Genomic DNA, 18,512 nt, shown 5'->3' with positions numbered 1-18,512 from the left:
AATGGAATGCGGATAAAGAATGTAATATATTTATACTCAGAAAGCCAATAGTTTAAAAGTGAGCAAGGCACAGAATGGAATGGTTAAATCACACAAAGACAATGAAGACAGAAACAGAAATCAAGGCATAAAATAGACCAGGCAGTCACGGCTTGTTTGGCTGTGGCTCAAAAACACGAGGTTGCCAAACCCAACACTAAAGAATGGATCAACTTCCAAATCAGATGTTGACAAAAGGAACAATTCTCTCACTCATTTTGCTCCTTTGTCACAACCAAAGTGTTAGTCAAACAGCCTCTTTTAAGGATGTTGTGATGGGTTCATACAAAAACATGTTCATGGCTTGTGAATAATTCATAGTTTTCCTAGGAGGCTCGCAGTCCTTTTAAAGAAAAAAAATATCACTTGTTATGTTATGTTGTCAAGTTACTCTTTTGAATAAAATATTTAAAAAGCACCTTTAACACAAAATGTTCTGTTTCTTGCTAAAGTTATATAAAGGAATTAGCAAATTGTATTTTAATCTAGTTCAGTCAAGGTAAAGCCAGGGCAAGCATACGGAGGAGAAATGGAAGAATGTGGAGGTATGTATAAAAAAGCGTTGTGTTCTGAAAGTGGTCTACAGTACTAAAAGTGGGGCATTGACCATGGAAACGAGTGGAACCACAAGACACATTACATTAGTGACTTTGTCCAGTTTCCATGCGTTCACCACTTTTCGGAAAATACCATTTTTAATATATAAACCCCCTGTTGTTTCATGTTGTTTCATTTCCTCTTTCCTTGTATGCTTTCTGTATGTTGACCTCCATGTAGATATAATAGAGCTTAAAACAATTAATAAAATGGATCGAAGATGGAGTCACCAGTGCAGTCTTCTTTATTTTATTTTAATATTTTTTTTATTATCATTAATAATTATTTTTACATTATTTAATTTTAATATTAAAAACGTGGCAAGTGACAGTACCCAATTAAAGGAGCCCGTCTCCAGTACTGCGTGATTAGGAGGAAATGTTAGATGTGTCAAATGTTATATCAAATATGGCTCTATGTGGTTGAAAAGCCAATTCATCAATGAGAAAAGTAAACAATCAACAAGACTGCTGGTCAGAATGGAAACATGTGAAGGCAATCCCACCAAAGTCGCTTCATTTCCATATCAGATCGTATTTTTACTTGCCCTTCTAAAAGAGACCCACCAGAGTAAAAAAAAATGATCTTTTATAAGAAAGCGCTACGGAATCTGTTGGCGCTATATAAATGGCAATAATAAATAACTAAAATAAATGAGTGTAATTTGTGGTTGACAAAAATGGTGAGAAAAGAGATGGCTTCCCTAAGTAAAGTCCAGATGGAGGGGCCAGTGTACCTTTCTCAAGCCAACATATACGAGAGTGGTGAAGTGGGAAACATAATGGAGATTTGACTTATTTGCATCGGGGCGTCAAGAGCAGATTTTTCTGAATGAGAGGGGTGTTGAGAAAGCTACAAAATTATATATATCGGAGTAGTTAAAACACGTAAAGGGTGTATGTTGCAGAAGGTCATTAAAACGAGTGAGACAGCTGATTGTGAAACAGTGAAGATCATTGGTCTTTGAATCGGGCAACACAAATCCTTTCCACCTAATGTGGTGGGTGACCATATTAGATGGAAAGGATTTGTGTTGCTGAAGGAGAGTTATTCGGGATTGTGTATTAACTAGTGGGACTTTCTTTTTAGTTTATCACAGATCATTATGGAACTGTAATGGCTGGAGGTGTTGAAAGTACGAAAATTCTAGCATGTTAAAAGAGACAGAGATATAGTGGGGATTCATCCCATTATTTTAAGCCCCTTGGGACATGTAGCTGTTGTATTTAGGCTACCTGAGTTGCATGGTGTAGTGTAAAAAGTGAGGTACACCTAAGACCCTAGATTTAGTGGGGATCAATACCATTTTAAATATATCCCGTGTATATTTAGTTAAAAAACGGGTTATCTAAGTATTGTGATGATATGCCAAAGATAATTTTTCCATCTCATAAAACTGTGAAACGTTTGTTGATATATTGCCTTTATATTTATATATTTAGATATTTTTTTTCCTTTTATCACATCTGTTTGCACCATCTACAACAAGTTTAAAATGTGTATAACGGTGTACCCACAATATATATATATTTTATTCACAGATTCACTCAGACTCCGATGAGGGTGATGGTTCCATTAAGTACACTATTTCCGGGGAAGGGGCCGGTTCCATCTTTATCATTGATGAACTAACAGGGGACATACATGCTACGGAGCGTTTGGATCGGGAGCACAAGACCTTCTATACACTCCGTGCACAGGCTCGAGACCGAAACACAGATAGACTGCTTGAGCCTGAATCTGAATTCATCATTAAAGTACAAGACATTAACGACAGCGAACCACGCTTCCTCCAGGCACCATACATTGGAAGTGTCCCTGAGCTGTCACCTGTAGGTGAGTCACATTGAGAGCCAAAGATAGTCGAATGATAAAAGTAAAACGTTACAATATTATGTGCTGATTTTTGTCATATAACTGAATTACTCTTCTGAACTGTTTTGCTGGCCTAGAACAGGTTGTGACACTATATACAATTTGTTTGTTAAAACCCAACATTTTATGTTTAGGGGTTAGACATTGTTAGTTCCCCCAGTGTGCCCATGAGTGGATAAAATCACAGATATTGGGGGGCGTGGCTTGCCGTGCATGGAGTGAGTCGCATATCGCCGGAGCTCCGCGAACCCGGACCACAAAGCCCCTTATCTATGCCACATTTCACCTCTAAAATGGGGAAAACTAAGCGCCAGGGCACCCCAGGACCATCGGGCTCGAGTCCAGTGAGGAAAAACGCCGGACCGCTGGATGATTTTCTAGCATACCCGGACGGCCCCCGAGCCGCGAGACACGCGGACAAGATGGCGGCCGCGCCACCGGACTTGGACAGTACTGCAGGCCCGGAGTCGGGCCCGGCGGGGGGCGACCAGCTAACACACATTACTGCTGAACTAGCGTCCATATCTGCCAACATGCTCTCCAAGGGCGACAAAACTGCGCTTGTGGCGGAGCTGAGGGCGGCGATCAGGGAAGAGATCCAAGAGGTACGTAGGGACCTCACTGCCCTGGAGGAAAGAGTCACGGAGCTGGAGGGGGAGAATATCAGGGCCATCCAACACTCCCAATCCGCTGACCACGCCACTGCTAGACAGGGCTCGGTTCTGCTCGAGCTTCGCAGACAGGTGGAGGACCTGGACAACAGGGGACGGCGTAATAACATAAGAATCAGAGGCCTGCCGGAGGTTGAGCATGAAAACCTAGGCACGACCCTTACGCAGCTTTTCACCCATATTCTGGGTGAAGATGCCCCAGAAGATTACCAGATAGAACGAGCCTACAGGGCCCTTCGTCCCCCCAGGAGAGATGGCCTCCCACGTGACGTTATCTGCTGCCTACTGTCCTTCCAGCTTAAAGACGCCATCATGAGAGCAGCACGTGCTCAGACCATCACCTTCCAAGATGCCGCTGTTTCGCTCTACCAGGACCTGTCTACCCTCACCCTGGACGCAAGAAGGGCGCTGCGGCCACTCACGCATACCCTCCAGGAGAAACGTATACCCTACAAATGGGGTTTCCCCTTCAGCCTCCAGGCCAAGCGGGGGAACACGTGGTGCTCCCTGAGGTGGCCCAACGACATACCCAGCTTCCTGAGATCGATGGACCTGCCACCTGTCAACGTTCGCAATTGGATACTGGACCATCCTCCGCCACGCCCGGACCACCCTGAGGTTCCAGAGCCGCTCCGCAACCGAGCACGTAACGACACGCAACCTATCCGCTGGGGAGGCCCTAATGGGCCCGAAGAATAATTGAACCCGTTTTGATCCCGACCCCGGTGTCACCTGGCCCTCCAGAACTGCCCCCGTATGATGATGTGCCTATCTGAAAGCATCGACGACAGCTAAGTACACACACTGATCCTCATGTGGGGGGCATAGTTATTACCCTCTCCACGCAGGCCATGGGGACCCGGGGCCGACATTTTGGGGACACTCCAGATATGGGGGGGGGGCTCTCTTTCACACACCGTTTATTGCTTTTGGGTGGGGAGCGGGTGTAGGCCCCCACTATTTGGTATCGGGACTGCCCACCGGCGGATTTTTTCCCGACCAGGGGACTGGGGTACTCTGCCTCTTTCTGACATCCGACTCCACCAGGGTCGGAGATCGGGACGCTACCCAGTTTTCAGCCCAGAACCGCCCGACTGCCCACGCCGAATGGCGAGACTCCCCTTAATTTTACAGGACTCCCTGGAACCGTTAGCTGCTTCAACGGCTAGAATTGGGGGGGTCCAGTGTCAGGTTGGGGTGGGGCGCTGGATGGGAGGGGGGAATTGGGAGATTCTGGTTATGAGTGTTATATTGCATGCCAACTGCATTGTAGCCCGTTATGTAAGATACTAGTAAATTCGCCCCCCTTACAACCCACTGTATGCATGTCTTAGCCTGTATAACCACCATACACCCCACCCTTCTGAAGTTGCCATTTTCCCGGATCTGGCACGTCCCCTTGCTGTTGATGGAGCGGCCGCCCGCTCCTTAGTTGGGGGGGGGGGGAGGGGGGCTTGCGGGGAGTTTCGAAGGGGCCTGGGAGTTGCACGCTGCACGGGGCGTTGCATATAAGATAGTGAGCAGCCTGCACCGCCCACGCCCTGTCAGACACAGTACGATCCCAGGATAGCCGTTATACCGGTTGCGCCCCGTAATGCCGCAGTTCTCAATGACCACGGGTACTGGCGGACCTCCCTTTGCCCAGTGGCTAAGACATGGGGAACTGTGAGCATAAGGGGAACTTCGCTAAGGTTTATTTACTGTTAAATCTGAATAATGTTGCCTGTACTGTATGCTCTCTGCAAAATTGTTCTCCCTTTATCAGAATGTGTGCAATTTCCCTGCCCCGCGCACCCCTCCCCTCCCCCCCCCCCCCCCCCCTGTTTCGCCCCGACCGACTGAAGTCACCCCAAGTTCCGGATACTGAGACCATTATTGGAACCCCGCCCTCCCCGCCACGCTTGGGATACCCAGGAGACGTCCCCCCCCCCATGGAAACCAGCCTGACGAGACTGGGCGCCCCCCCGGCTCCGACTCCCGCCGTACCACGGCTTAGCCCCCTGTTCTGCCCCACGCCAGCCCGCACGGAACGCCCAACGTCTGATGATTCCGTAGCCCCTCAATAAGACCGTTGACTTCACATATATTGTTTATTCTATTCGTCCTGACTCGCACGACCCCTGAGTGTTGCTGTCCGCCCCTATGTGGTCCGGGGGAACGTGACACCCGGTACCACCTGACGGACCACATACACGTGACTTCCTAGTCCCCCAGCAACGGACCCACCTGTATATTAGGTCACCCATACCTGACCTAGGGCCACGGTTGCCTATAACCCCTGACCCAACCCCTGACCCGACCCCTATCTACTCCCCCCCGTATCGCCTTTCCTTCCTCTACCCCCCTCCCCCCCCACGCGTTCCGTGCCCGAACTCATCCATGGCATCGAGCTATCTGCCCTCGCCTTTGCTCCTACGAACGCATAATGTTCGAGGCCTTAACTCTCCCGAAAAGAGGAGACACTTACTACGCTCCCTCTGGGCACAAAGGACCTCTGTGGCATTTATTCAAGAAACACACTTACAAGGTAAAGATGCCCCCCTGATTAGCGATAAACGATTCCCCCTAGGCTATTACGCCAATCACCCCGAAGCCAAACGAGCGGGGGTCGCCATTCTCTTCTCCCACAGTACCCCTTTTGTCAGCTCCGCCTCGCAGGCAGACCCCCTGGGCAGGTACATATTTGTCAAGGGTGAAATCGCCGACCATAGGTACACTTTCGCCACGGTGTACTGCCCTAACAAGGGTCAACACCGGTTCTTAACAAAAACCCTTGCACTATTAGAGAAATTCCGGGAGGGAACACTGGTCCTGGCGGGCGATCTCAACATTCCTCTGGACCCGCGGATGGACTCATCCGCGGGCACCAGCACCATCCCCTCACACTGTATACGCCAGGCCAAACAATCCTTAGCTAGATCAGGCCTGATAGATTGCTGGAGGGTGGCGCACCCCGAAGACAGGGATTACACATGCTACTCAGCGGCCCACACCAGATACAGCAGGATAGACTATATATTCCTTGCACAGGAATACCTCCCCTTCCTGATAGACGCCTCCATTGGCATACAGCACGACTCGGACCACGCACCGGTCCAGGTTACAATCAAATCTCCGCTCTTTAAACCCAGTGAACGCCACTGGAGACTTAATGAAAATATCCTGACTGACAACGATATCACCACACAAGTAGCCCAGACACTGACCCAATACTTTGAGGAAAATACCACACCAGATGTTGCCCCCCTCACTATATGGGAGGCACATAAATGTGTAATACGGGGACATTTGATCAGGCTATGCACTCAACGGAAGAGGGAACACGGCGCCAAAACCCAAGCTCTGATACGTGAGATTTCCACCCTAGAGACGCGACATAAACTTGACCAAACGGACGACACTTATCGACACCTCACGGACACACGTAGACAACTCAAGGACCTCCTATCCCAGAACCTATTACACACCATTCGCAAGTCCAACAGACACTTTTATGAGTTCTCTGACAAATGTGGTAGGACACTGGCACGCACACTGAAACAGAGACAGAGACTGCATCACATACACCAAATCAAAGGACGGGACGGGACAATGAAAAGGACCCCGACAGATATCCTGCAGACTTTCAGGCTCTTCTACGAAGAGCTTTACAATTTGGATACCACCGACCGAAGTACTGACGCGCGCCAACATCGGCGCAAAATAGATGACTTCCTCACGGACCATATAGGCCGCACGCTCCCGGAAGACCTGGCTGAGGAATTGGAACAACCGCTCACGGTAGAGGAACTAGCTACTGCACTCAAAAGTTCCAAAACCCATAGGGCTCCAGGCCCAGACGGACTGCCCACTTCGTACCTGCGCAGGTTTAGGGACATACTGCTCCCATGCCTGGTGCAAGGTTTCAACTCTCTGCTAGAAGAAGGTCGGTTCCCAACTGATGCCCTACGCGCCACCGTAACGGTCATACCGAAGGAAGGAAAAGACCCCGCGGAATGCGGGAGCTACAGACCGATCTCTCTCCTCAACGCCGACCTCAAGCTTTTCGCCAAAACCATAGCCATGAGGCTCTCCCGTGTGCTCCCCACCCTGGTCCACCCGGACCAGGTGGGATTCCTTCCGGGGCGTGAGGCGCGTGATAACACCACCCGAGCCCTACACATGATCCACTCTGCCCGGTCGACGAAGAGGAACCTAATCCTGGTCTCCACAGACGCGGAAAAGGCGTTCGACCGGGTAGACTGGATGTACCTTGAAGCCACCCTCCGCCACATGCAATTCGGCCCTCATATCCGCTCATGGATCCTCTCCCTATATACGAACCCCACGGCCCGCATTCGGGTTAACGGCGCTCTGTCCGCCCCCTTTGCCATCCGGAACGGAACCAGACAGGGGTGCCCTCTGTCCCCCCTCCTGTTTGCCCTCACTCTAGAACCCTTCCTGGAGGCGGTCAGACAGGACGGGGGAATTAGTGGGTACAGACTCCACAACGTAGAACACAAAGTGGCCGCCTATGCGGACGATATGCTATTTTTTCTAGATAACCCCACAATCTCTTTTCCCAACCTGCTCCGAGCCTTTAGGACCTTCGGCGGTATATCCAACCTGAAACTTAACTTGAGCAAGTCGGAAGCCCTGCCGATATCTCTCACGGCAGGGAAGGTCGCGCACCTAAAATCGCAATTCCACTTCTCCTGGTGTGACTCCAAACTTAAATACCTTGGCGTCTGGCTGCCCAATGACCTGTCACTCCTATACCGACTAAACTTTTTACCCATACTCGCGACAGTACAGTCAGACCTCCAACGTTGGAGGAACCTCTACGTTTCCTGGTTCGGCCGCATCAACGTGGTAAAAATGAACGTGCTGCCACGTCTCCTGTATCTGTTCCAGGCCGTCCCTATCACTATCCCCAGAGCATACTTCCAATCTCTGAACACAGCCATTCGGCAGTTCGTATGGAACGGGAAGGCGAGCAGGGTCAGCAGGGCGCTATTGGAGCGCCCCAAAAGCAAAGGGGGCGCGGGCCTCCCATCCCTTCAAGGATACTACCACGCGACACACCTACTCAGAGTGATAGACTGGCATGCCCACCCCACGGCTAAACTGTGGGTCCCCATGGAACATGGGCAGGCAAGGGGAGCGCTCCCTTCCCGCTTATGGCTCAGCTCCCTCACGCTTTCCTCACTGCAAACAGGCAATCCCTTGATTGACGCTACACTACGGGTCTGGTGCTCATTGAGGTATACACGTCAACTCACCTCTACTGACAGCCCCCTCACACCTATTACACACAATCCGGGTGTGGGAGGTGGTCTCACGCCAGCGGACCTACACTCATTTCCCGACCCCGACTGGCTTAGCTTCCGACAGCTCCTGCAGGGACAGCAACTTAGACCCCTCACGGACCTCATGGGTGATAAGGTACCCACTGGACTGGACCACTTCCACTATGCTCAAATACGGGCTTACTATAAGACATTCCCAAACAAACAGTGCCTACACAGACCCCCCACGCAGTTCGAATCCCTATGCATCTCTCGAACCCACCCAGACAAGGGAATCTCAATGCTGTATGCGACGCTTTTACACAACGAACACCAGACACACCCCAGATATGTGACAAAGTGGGAAGAGGAGACAGGGACTACTCTAACAGCTCAGGAATGGGACAAGATCTTTATACTGACGCACAAAACCTCCATCAGCTCCAAAGTTCAGGAGACAGGCTATAAGATTCTCACGCGCTGGTACAGGACCCCTGATGTTGCTCACCGCATAGACCCTGGGATCCCTAATGAATGCTGGCGTTGCGGAGGGCCAGACGGCTCCTTCCTCCACATATGGTGGAATTGCCCTGATATTGTCCCTTACTGGACACGGATCAGAGAAGCTATCCGCCTTATAACAGATATCACCCTACCCCTCCACCCCCTCACTATGCTCCTACACCATACTGACATGTCTATCTCTGCCTACAAAAAATCCTTGCTTAGACACCTACTGACTGCAGCCATAGCGCTCATACCTACCATGTGGAGACAAAAGGGCGCGCCCACCTTCCAACGGTGGCTAGACAGGGTTGGGGAGATACACCACATGGAATCACTCACGGCAGCCCTGCAAGGCAGAGTAGAGAAATGTGACCACATCTGGATGCCATGGCTGTGGTACCTTATGATGGACGGGACCGGAACCCGTGGATCCCCCCCCTCCCCCCCCCCCTCGTCCCCATCCCTTCCTCCTCCCACACCCTCCCCACTTACCTGCGATGAAACATAGGCTAACCGTTACCCAAGCCCTGCCCCGCTTAGACTGCCTGTCACCCATATCTCGACCTCGGATATAGGGTCGATGACACCCCCCGACCTTGACTGTACCGAATCCAACCCCGACGAATGCCCGACATTACGGACCCTGTATGACCTGGACCCCTAGACTATAGATCCAGACGATCCCTACCTACACTCACCAGACCGCCCCGCAGACACTCCACGACCAGGTGTGGCGAACCGTCCTTTGAAACTGGGTACCCCACCTTTCCTTTACGTGACATGTTCCAGGCCGATACACCGGTAGCCCCAGTCACTGACAGCCGCAGAAACTGGAAACTCAACTACCACTATGGTCAATCTGAGAAACCCCACAGGTGGTTCCCACCTGGTTTCACTGTTTTGGGCTATATAACCTCACACAGCCCACCCGCGTTAGCCCCCTATGTTTCCTGAAACTACACGTACCCTACGCCCCGTTTCTGTTACCCTCATGCGAGGCACAACTCATAATCAGGAGTGGGTCTCCACATGCCCAACGGGCTAGAGGAGTCCCTTCACTCCCCCCCATAGCACGATACAGGACACGCTCTATTGCCAGCGGGTATTGATGATCATGAACACCTGAATGTTTTCTAGCCAATGATTGTGCTTAGACTGTGTCTCCTTATTACGTGACTCACCAATGCAGTTGTAACTACGCTTGTGGTATATGTTGATACCGTTACCATCACACATGCTACTGTCCACGTCTGGGAGTCTTCCCCAGTACGCCCTATTGGTTCGAGGCATCCTAAGTCTCCCCCACGCAGCACGGTACAGACCTCACGATGGTGTCAACCGCTGGTTACAAATATATATACATGCATGTATACCAGTTGCTTAGTTTGGTTACTCTTAGGCACCCTATTTATGTCTTTGTTGTGATTTAATCTTGCCGTGTCATTACCATTTATGCCACTCATTTAAGTTACGTTTTTATGTTATTGATGATGAGTACGAGCTATAGCCTGTCCTTGTCGCTCGTTATGTGTAAATTGAAAATTGAAAATAAAGATTGTCAAAAAAAAAAAAAAAAAATCACAGATATTATTGTAATGTGGACCAAGGGAAGGAGAGCTACCCAGCCATAAGGGTTAAGCCCCTAGATTTGGGCAGCCACATGCAAGGTGCTTGTAGATCTTGTAGGTGCTGTAGTCAGGGCTGGATTAAGAGCCCATTGGGCCTGGTGCCAACAATTATGATGGGCCTAATTACAGAATCTTATTGACATAAAACACTAAAACAGTCATACATCCCAAGCGTCATGTATCTGGTGGAGGTCGTGCTGGAGGGAAACTCACTGGATATAGCTATCAAAAAACACATACCCTATCCTATGCTAATCTCTCGCTTTTATCCTTTAAGTAAAACCATACCTCCTAACAGCAGTGTCCGGTGAAGCAGGATTTCGGTGGGTGGGGTAAAAGAGTGGGCCCCTGATGTGAATCATGTAACCAGAACCGCCCAAAGGGACAAACATGGCCAAAAAGGGGGCGTGACTGCACAAAGAATTATATGGTCAGCCTGGTGTGACTGCACGCCGGGCTTCCTGTCAATCATGCAGGATGACCAACCAATGGCATACTATGCAGACAGCACCCGGAGCTTGGCATAAATGCGTCTAATGAGGCGCTAGCTCTACTCTTTCTAAGGACTGTCCCCTAGCACTCACTGTTTTGTTATTTTTTAAATCAATGGGCCTATTAAATAATCATGGGCATGGAACTGCAGCTCCATCAGCCCCTATGTTAATCTGGCCCTGGCTGTAGTGCAAGTCCAAATTCACAAGATATAAACATGAGAGTAACAAATCAGAAGAACGTATCGGCATAAGGTTTCAATATTGGCTAACACGATCAGGAAAACTTGACAGGATAAACAGTGTCTTGGCAGCTATTACTGAACATAGTCCATTACGAAGCAGTGGAAATATAATAAATATATAATGACAAAGCATATTTGGTCCATGGGTAACACAAGGTCAGGTGCTGTAGATACTGCAGGGAAGGAAGAGCTAAAAGACCTCAAATGACACATGATGTTTTAGTGAATATTGCAAGTGAAGAGCCTCAGGTTATCCCATCTCACGTCAACTGGAGCCAACACGGGATTTAGTGAAATAATTCTGCGGAGACAGGAGCAAACGGAGGTGCTTTGTTCCAAATTAGACATTTTGACATTTAAAAAAATATGTTTTTACTCAACACTCTGGAGCCTTAAAGTCAATTTTAATTTTTTTCAGTCCGGAATGGAATGCCTCTGTAAAATGCCTCTGAAACCTCTTTTATTCTAGAATGTATTGAATTTCAAATTTGTGTCTGAGGAAAGGTATCTAAATAGCAGGAAAACATAACCCTTCTTCCAACTATACCTGGCTATCCATTTAGTTCAGCTATTGATTTACTGTCTACTACTACTCCCATTATACTTATCCTGCAGGCTGTCAGTGGTTAAAGTAAAGTAGCTCATATGGTGGCAATTTGTCCATACCTACACCTTCAGCGTCTTTGCTTGGTTGATTTTTATACATTTGTCTTCTAAATGGTCACCAATCACAACTACAACCACCTGATATAAAAAAAAAAAAATAGAATTTAGGACCATTAATCTTCCACTGAAGGTGTAGCAAAATACTGAGGTGTTGTGAGAAGAACACTGAGTGCTGTCATTTTATCTCCTTTTTTCAGGCACATCTGTCATGGTGGTGTCAGCGTGGGATGCTGATGACCCAGCTTACGGGAGTAGTGCAAGAGTGGTGTACAACGTCGTGGAGGGAGAAAAGCACTTTACTGTGGACAGTAAAACAGGTCAGGCATGTAATAGGATAGCACAGTCATGACTAACCTTTGACAAGGCAGCTGCTGTGTACTCCATATCCCATGAGGCTCAGCCACATGGAACAACCCCTTTCGAAGAACCATGTTTAGACTTGCAAACCATAACAGAACTGGACAAAAATGTTCTAACAAAATTTTGTAAAATATATATACTAAATCTGAATATAAGATCCATCACGGACATAAATATTTAACCCCCTATAACCTATCTTTTATGTTGAGTTGTTTTTTTGGTACAAATTAAACTACAAATTGGTACAAATTAAGTCAGCTGTGTGTGTTTGTAGGAGTGTTAGCAAATCTTTTAATGAATGTCACTATAAAGAATTATCTGGGACACAATTTGAAATGTGGTCGGAGCCCCCAGGTGCCTTTTTTTTGTCTCGCTTTGCTCCGTATTTAACACTCTGCCCCTGTGATATAGCCTAGTCATGCTCCAGGTTCATCCGCAGGTCTGCCCGTCGACTTGGCTGTGCTCTACCTAGTTATCACTAAGCTCACACATCCCTTTGCATTTGAGCTAACAGGCATTTATAGGCTCTGTTTACAAGCTACATAGTCTGGAGACGGTCCTCGCTGTCAGTTGCATTCATTGCCATCCTTTCAAGTAGGTAGGCTTATCAGACAATTAACAGAGCAGCCTGCAGACACCTGTAGGCCGACTCCAAGATTTCTTGGTAAACCGTGAGCATCCGTAAACGGTGACCTGGATAAATCTCTGCCTTAGCAACATAATTGACCCTATTAGCACCACGGCTCCTCCAGACCTGTCTCACCGCTAAAACTCTCCCACAGGGAAAATTGTGATTCCCCACAACAGCATCAGCAAGCTGAAACAATTCATCTATGTATAAGCACACTTTAGTGGGCCTGGAGTAGCCATGCTATGTCATGTTGTCTCACTAATGGAATGATTTTCATCCTTTTACTGTTACAGTGGAACCAGCTTACGATACTATGGAGCCTTGTTAAAACATTTTATTGTTCAGTTTGCTTATTGTTTTACACCAGGAAAACTGACTTGTTTTGGACTGTGAGTGATTTTTTGTAAACTTGGCAGACCGAGAAGGAGAAACCTGTACAGACTTGTACCACCGATAGCTTTGTCTCTGTCTCCCGCTGCAAATAATAATCTGATTTGGCACCCCAACATTCTAAAACATAACTCTTCCCCTTTTTGTTTGCACTCAGACGATGTGCTAGCTGTCATATGTGAGACGGGGGATGTTATTGTATTAAAAACCCTCAATTATACAAATTTGATTATTAGTTGAGGCTTTACAAATGACCTCAGTTTGACCGCGAAAAAACATCAATGAGGGCGCAGGTGGAGTTGTCTATGTATGTGAGGCAATTAGATTGTCCTGACACGGTATCTGTATCTCACTGTCCTAGTTTAGTTTCCTTCGAAGCTATGAAGTGATTCATTAGTTATACGCTAGCTGTTCATACCATTCACTAATGTTCTTACCAGCAGTTGTGTTACATTTTCATGTGTGGCCCTAACACCTATTGCTACCGTAATGGGGAAATTATTATATTATCGTGATTATTGTTTCTGTTGACTGTCAGAAGATTCAGGATAACTGTTACATAAATGATGGCTACAAGCAATCTGACATGCAGGAAGTGTTAAATTAAATGTAACATATATATATACAGTTGCAAGAAAAGGTATGTGAACCCTTTGGAATGATATGGATTTCTGCACAAATTGATCATAAAATGTGATCTGATCATCATCTAAGTCACAACAATAGACAATCACAGTCTGCTTAAACTAATAACACACAAAGAATGAAATGTTGCCATGTTTTTATTGAACACACCATGTAAACATTCACAGTGCAGGTGGAAAAAGTATGTGAACCCTTGGATTTAATAACTGGTTGAACCTCAAATTTTTTTACATCTGATATTATTAGTCATTGTCTACATATTGAAAGAGTGGGTTGGGCTCAGTCACTGTTCCATTAATATCTTGTAGACCTGTTCTTTGTGGGTTCACACAAACTGGTTCCCATATATACCCTCCCAATCATCTCCTTCTAAAGCAGAGGTCAAATTCCCACTTGCTAACATACAATAAGGTGTTTCAGGGAAAGAAGTGGAGATGGAGGCAAATAAGAAATCTGGCCTTTTAAAAAAAAAAAAAAAGGGGGGTGGGGGGATGTATGCCGGCATATTCACAATGAGGTCTTGACAGATAATATTTTTTAAAATTTTGACTTGATAAGAGTTCAAAAAAAGACTGGGCCTGCTCGTCTGCATATAAATGGCTATACCTTGATATACTTGCATTTTCAAAAGCTTTAAAGTCTTAAGGCTACATGCATTAGAGAGAATATTTAATTGCGGAGGAACGGAGTGAGTGGCAAAGAGAAAACTAAAATATTATTTGTATGTGCAACTTGATCCCATAGGTTAATATAGGGAGAATTTCCAAGCTAGTAGTCGTGGATAGAAGCTGGTTCCAAGGACTCACATGTTTATGGACAGGGGAGTCTCTGCAAAAAAGTGCATGATCCACATGGATCCATTTTCTACCCTTGTTTTTGCATGGTATTGCTGCACCTGCTTGACCACACAGTAATAGTAAAGGAAGTTGGATAAGCTCAGACCTTCTTTTACGTAAGTGTTGAGATGTATTCGGAGACCTTCTGACGTGTGCCAGTTGATTTTGGGGCCAGTTTGGAATAGTGCTTAGGGTCTTGACAGTTTATTAGCTTAAGATGTGTATCGCCTGCATATGCGGAGGCATGATTCACCTTGCATTGTTAGTTCACGGAAATCGGGGTTGATTTCTGAACATGCACAGTCTGCACTTCTAAGGCTAAGGTGAATAGGAGGTGTGATAAAGGGCGTCTCTATAGAAGCTGCTGATTACAGTAAAGAGATACGATAGATCAAGATGGCCTGGGGGATTTGTACAATGGCATCCAGAAAGTGCAAGGCAACATTAAACTGCCATAGAGCACCAAATAAAAAAGTCCACCTAAGGCACAAATGCCCTTTCAGTGTTGAGTCATAGATCTAGAATTGGAATATTCTGAAGTTAGTTAATGATATTTCATGTATACTTGTATACTAAGTTTGATGTCCCAGGGTGAAGACAGCAAATTAATACAGGGTTAAGTTTACTGGCCAGGACTTTTGCAAAAACAAAATGGGGGCGGAAGGCGATACACCAACACGCTTGTTCTCTACAGGAAGCACTGGCTAGACGAGAAACCACTATATAGGCCTGTGGGAGGGTTCTCCTGTTCTCTCCGTGGCAACTTTCTGCCAATCAATTAATTGCCAGATTGGAGAAGGACATATTTTCAAAATGTTTATTCTCAATGTATACACTTTCTAGACTTTTTGATAGCATATCGTTAGTGGGAATTTGTTATTATATAACATAAATAAACAAACATTTAATGTACTATGACATGTACATTTTAAGGTAGAAAGGCTGCATGTGTGCAGAGATTTCAAGATTATCCAGAGATTGATCAGGGAGTGATTGTACAGAGAAGTCAAATATGATGGGAAGATGGATGCAATGGCTTGTAGAGAAATGTGCACAGCAAAAAAACACTTTTCATTTGTGTTATGGCCCTAGCAGTCAATCTTCCTTTTTATAGTATTGCTGTCTTGTCCACATGAGTGCTCCTGCTGTGCCAGTGAAAATAAGAGATTTCAAGTGTTTTCTAAGTCAGAGTATGCCCGAGGATCGTGTGGGGATGAGTCAGTGTTTATTTAGTAATTCCAATTTACAGAAGCATCAGAGAGAGTGTTGCGAAATTGATGCATACTTTGCTTTCTGTACTGAGTGGGACTAAATAAATGAACGTACCCCTATCACTGGTTTGTCTACCGTCCTAAGTGTTTCGAGTGTTCTGTTGGGGCCTGACTTTGAATAAAGTAGAGGTTCAGACCATCCCATCTCAATTTGACTATATCTTTATTATTCAATAGGATTGTACTGTAAAACTAAAACTAACTAAATAACATTACACCTTGCGATATTATTACACCATTGTCTTTGTTTTACAAAATTGACAATAAAGAACTTAAAAAAGAAAAATTGGTGGTATTGGAGTGCTCTGGCTCTAAGCTCAGCTGAGCATTCTCAGGCAATAAGCTAAACCATGGTTCTGTCTCTCTGTCAGATGTAGTGGTGGCAGGGAGTGACACCCAGCAGGCTCCAGGGTAAGGTTATAAGGGGAGTAAGTAAGAAAGGGATGGGCAAAATAACTATTCACCGCTAAACAATTCAGCAAAGGAAAAGCGTATAGAGCAGGTTGCATTAGATGTGTGCATTCATGTTTGAAGGCATGCAAATTCCACCATATTTCGAACAATTAGTTAATTTGTAGCAAAATGCAAATTAACTAATTGCAATTTGCAGGAAAAGACTGCAAAAAATAAGTGATCGTTAAACTGCCACAGTGAGGCTACAGTTAAATAATAACACAGCGTGACATAGTGTCCCCCGTGCCCCAATATGTGGCCAGCGGGTGAAGACTGCTAAGTAAGATAAATGTGAGGGACGTATTGACATAGTGTTCCTCCTTTAAAAAAAAAAAAAAAAAAAATAGTTTATTTTTATTTTAATAGTTATAATGGGACTTTATTGTCTTTTTATATGGCCTTTTTGGGGGCTAAAATTTAAGCTTTAAGACAAAATAAGAGATATGATAGTATAAAGTATATATATAATTCTTTTTTTTAGCAGGAACGTTTTTTCTTCCCTCCCCCACATCATGAGGTTGAGAGGTTAGCTGGTATGTTCTTTCTTGGAGTGGGTGGCTTGGGCCTTCTGGGTGGGAGCTGGTGGGACATTAGGTTCCATATGGGTCAATATATTTAGAGCACCCACCCACCACTTATGGATACTAAGTTCCCTCTATTAATTTTTTTTAATAGGCACATTTTACACCCTAGGTCCCCTCACGCTTTGTTATTTATTTAGATTCTCACTTTGGGGGCACAGGGGCACATTATTTTACCTTCATTTTATTATTTATTTGTACCTTCACAAAAGGTGCACGGCGGCCTGTGTCAGGTAACCCCTTCATTGTATAAGTCACTGTTTTGTTTAGGACAGCGAAGAGATACTCTCAATATGGTTGTGAAATAGCTCTTGTATTTCACAGCAAATTTGTGCCATGTTTTTATCCATTTCAATGGAAATTAAGTATTTTATATCTTGTAGCATGTTTGCCAGCCTTGTTGGCTGCCAAGTTTAGCTAGCTGCGATGTCAGAGTCCAAGAAAGTTTGGGACGCAGTTAACTTTGAGAATTTAAGTAGTAAAATACCAATATTAGCTGTAGCAGACCTAGTTAGGACAGGTAGTGTGGTGGGACCGCTGCCTGTTTGTAAATTGCCTTTCTGTTATTATGTGTGTTTCCCCCATCTTTTCGTGTCTTCTGCCCACTACCCGTTCAGAAGTGCTTCCATGAAGGAAATTAATTTGCCTCCCGAACGGGGACCACTCTGATATCCCATTTAGAATGTTAGTTTAGAACATTCACACCTCGCAACATGGTGTCAAACCGCGAACCGTAAGGGAAACAATTAATGAGCATGCCACTGGCTGGCTGCCATTCATGCAGACGAACGCCAGCCAGGGGGAACGTTCGTGGAATCTTTCCGACTCGTTCATTTACCGAACACGAACCTCCCCAGTGTCCCATTAGAATGTTCACACCAATTAATCAGAACCTTCGCACTTGCATCATACGTGTGATACCACAAGGGAAGTAAGTAGTGAATGCTCCCGTGGGTGGCCGCCATTTCGTCCAGACGAACGCCGTCCAGACGGAACATTCACGTCGAGACCTCGCGGGCAGAGCCTGGTCGAGGGAGGTACTGCTGCGAGGGTCCCTGAGGTTGGTGTGGGCACTTCTGGGACACTGGCGAGTTTGGCTGGCTTTACGGTACCCACTGGGACAAAGAAACCAGCTCTTTTCCCACGGACGGGCTCTCTGTGCCTGGATGACAAAGGGACGGTCCCTTTTTCCCGCGCTTGGTCTCCCAGGTACATGGGATGAAGACCCCTGTCCCGAATGTGGGATACCCTGTGATTTGGTGGTGGGCTGTTGGGACAAAGGGACAAAGCCATTTCCCGCGCTAGGTTCCCAGGGAGGGGGAGCATCCTAGGAGGGAACACTGTATGTCATGTGTCACA

The 18,512-nt window shown here is 46.4% G+C and overlaps 1 protein-coding gene across 2 annotated transcripts in view; it reads left to right on the top strand.

Moving 5' to 3' along the window:
- CDH22 (cadherin 22) overlaps positions 1–18,512 on the top strand; it is a 224,535-nt gene that overhangs the window by 131,169 nt on the left and 74,854 nt on the right. For both annotated transcript variants that reach the window (XM_063459177.1, XM_063459178.1), the window contains exons 3-4: positions 2,178–2,472; positions 12,184–12,303. In XM_063459177.1, the coding sequence (XP_063315247.1) occupies positions 2,178–2,472; positions 12,184–12,303 (415 nt within the window). The remainder of the gene's footprint in view (positions 1–2,177; positions 2,473–12,183; positions 12,304–18,512) is intronic.

Source organism: Pelobates fuscus, chromosome 6, assembly GCF_036172605.1.
Source record: "Pelobates fuscus isolate aPelFus1 chromosome 6, aPelFus1.pri, whole genome shotgun sequence".
Taxonomy (NCBI): Eukaryota; Metazoa; Chordata; class Amphibia; order Anura; family Pelobatidae; genus Pelobates; species Pelobates fuscus.
Note: the sequence above shows the minus strand (reverse complement) of the source record. Positions and strands in the feature narration are given on the sequence as shown.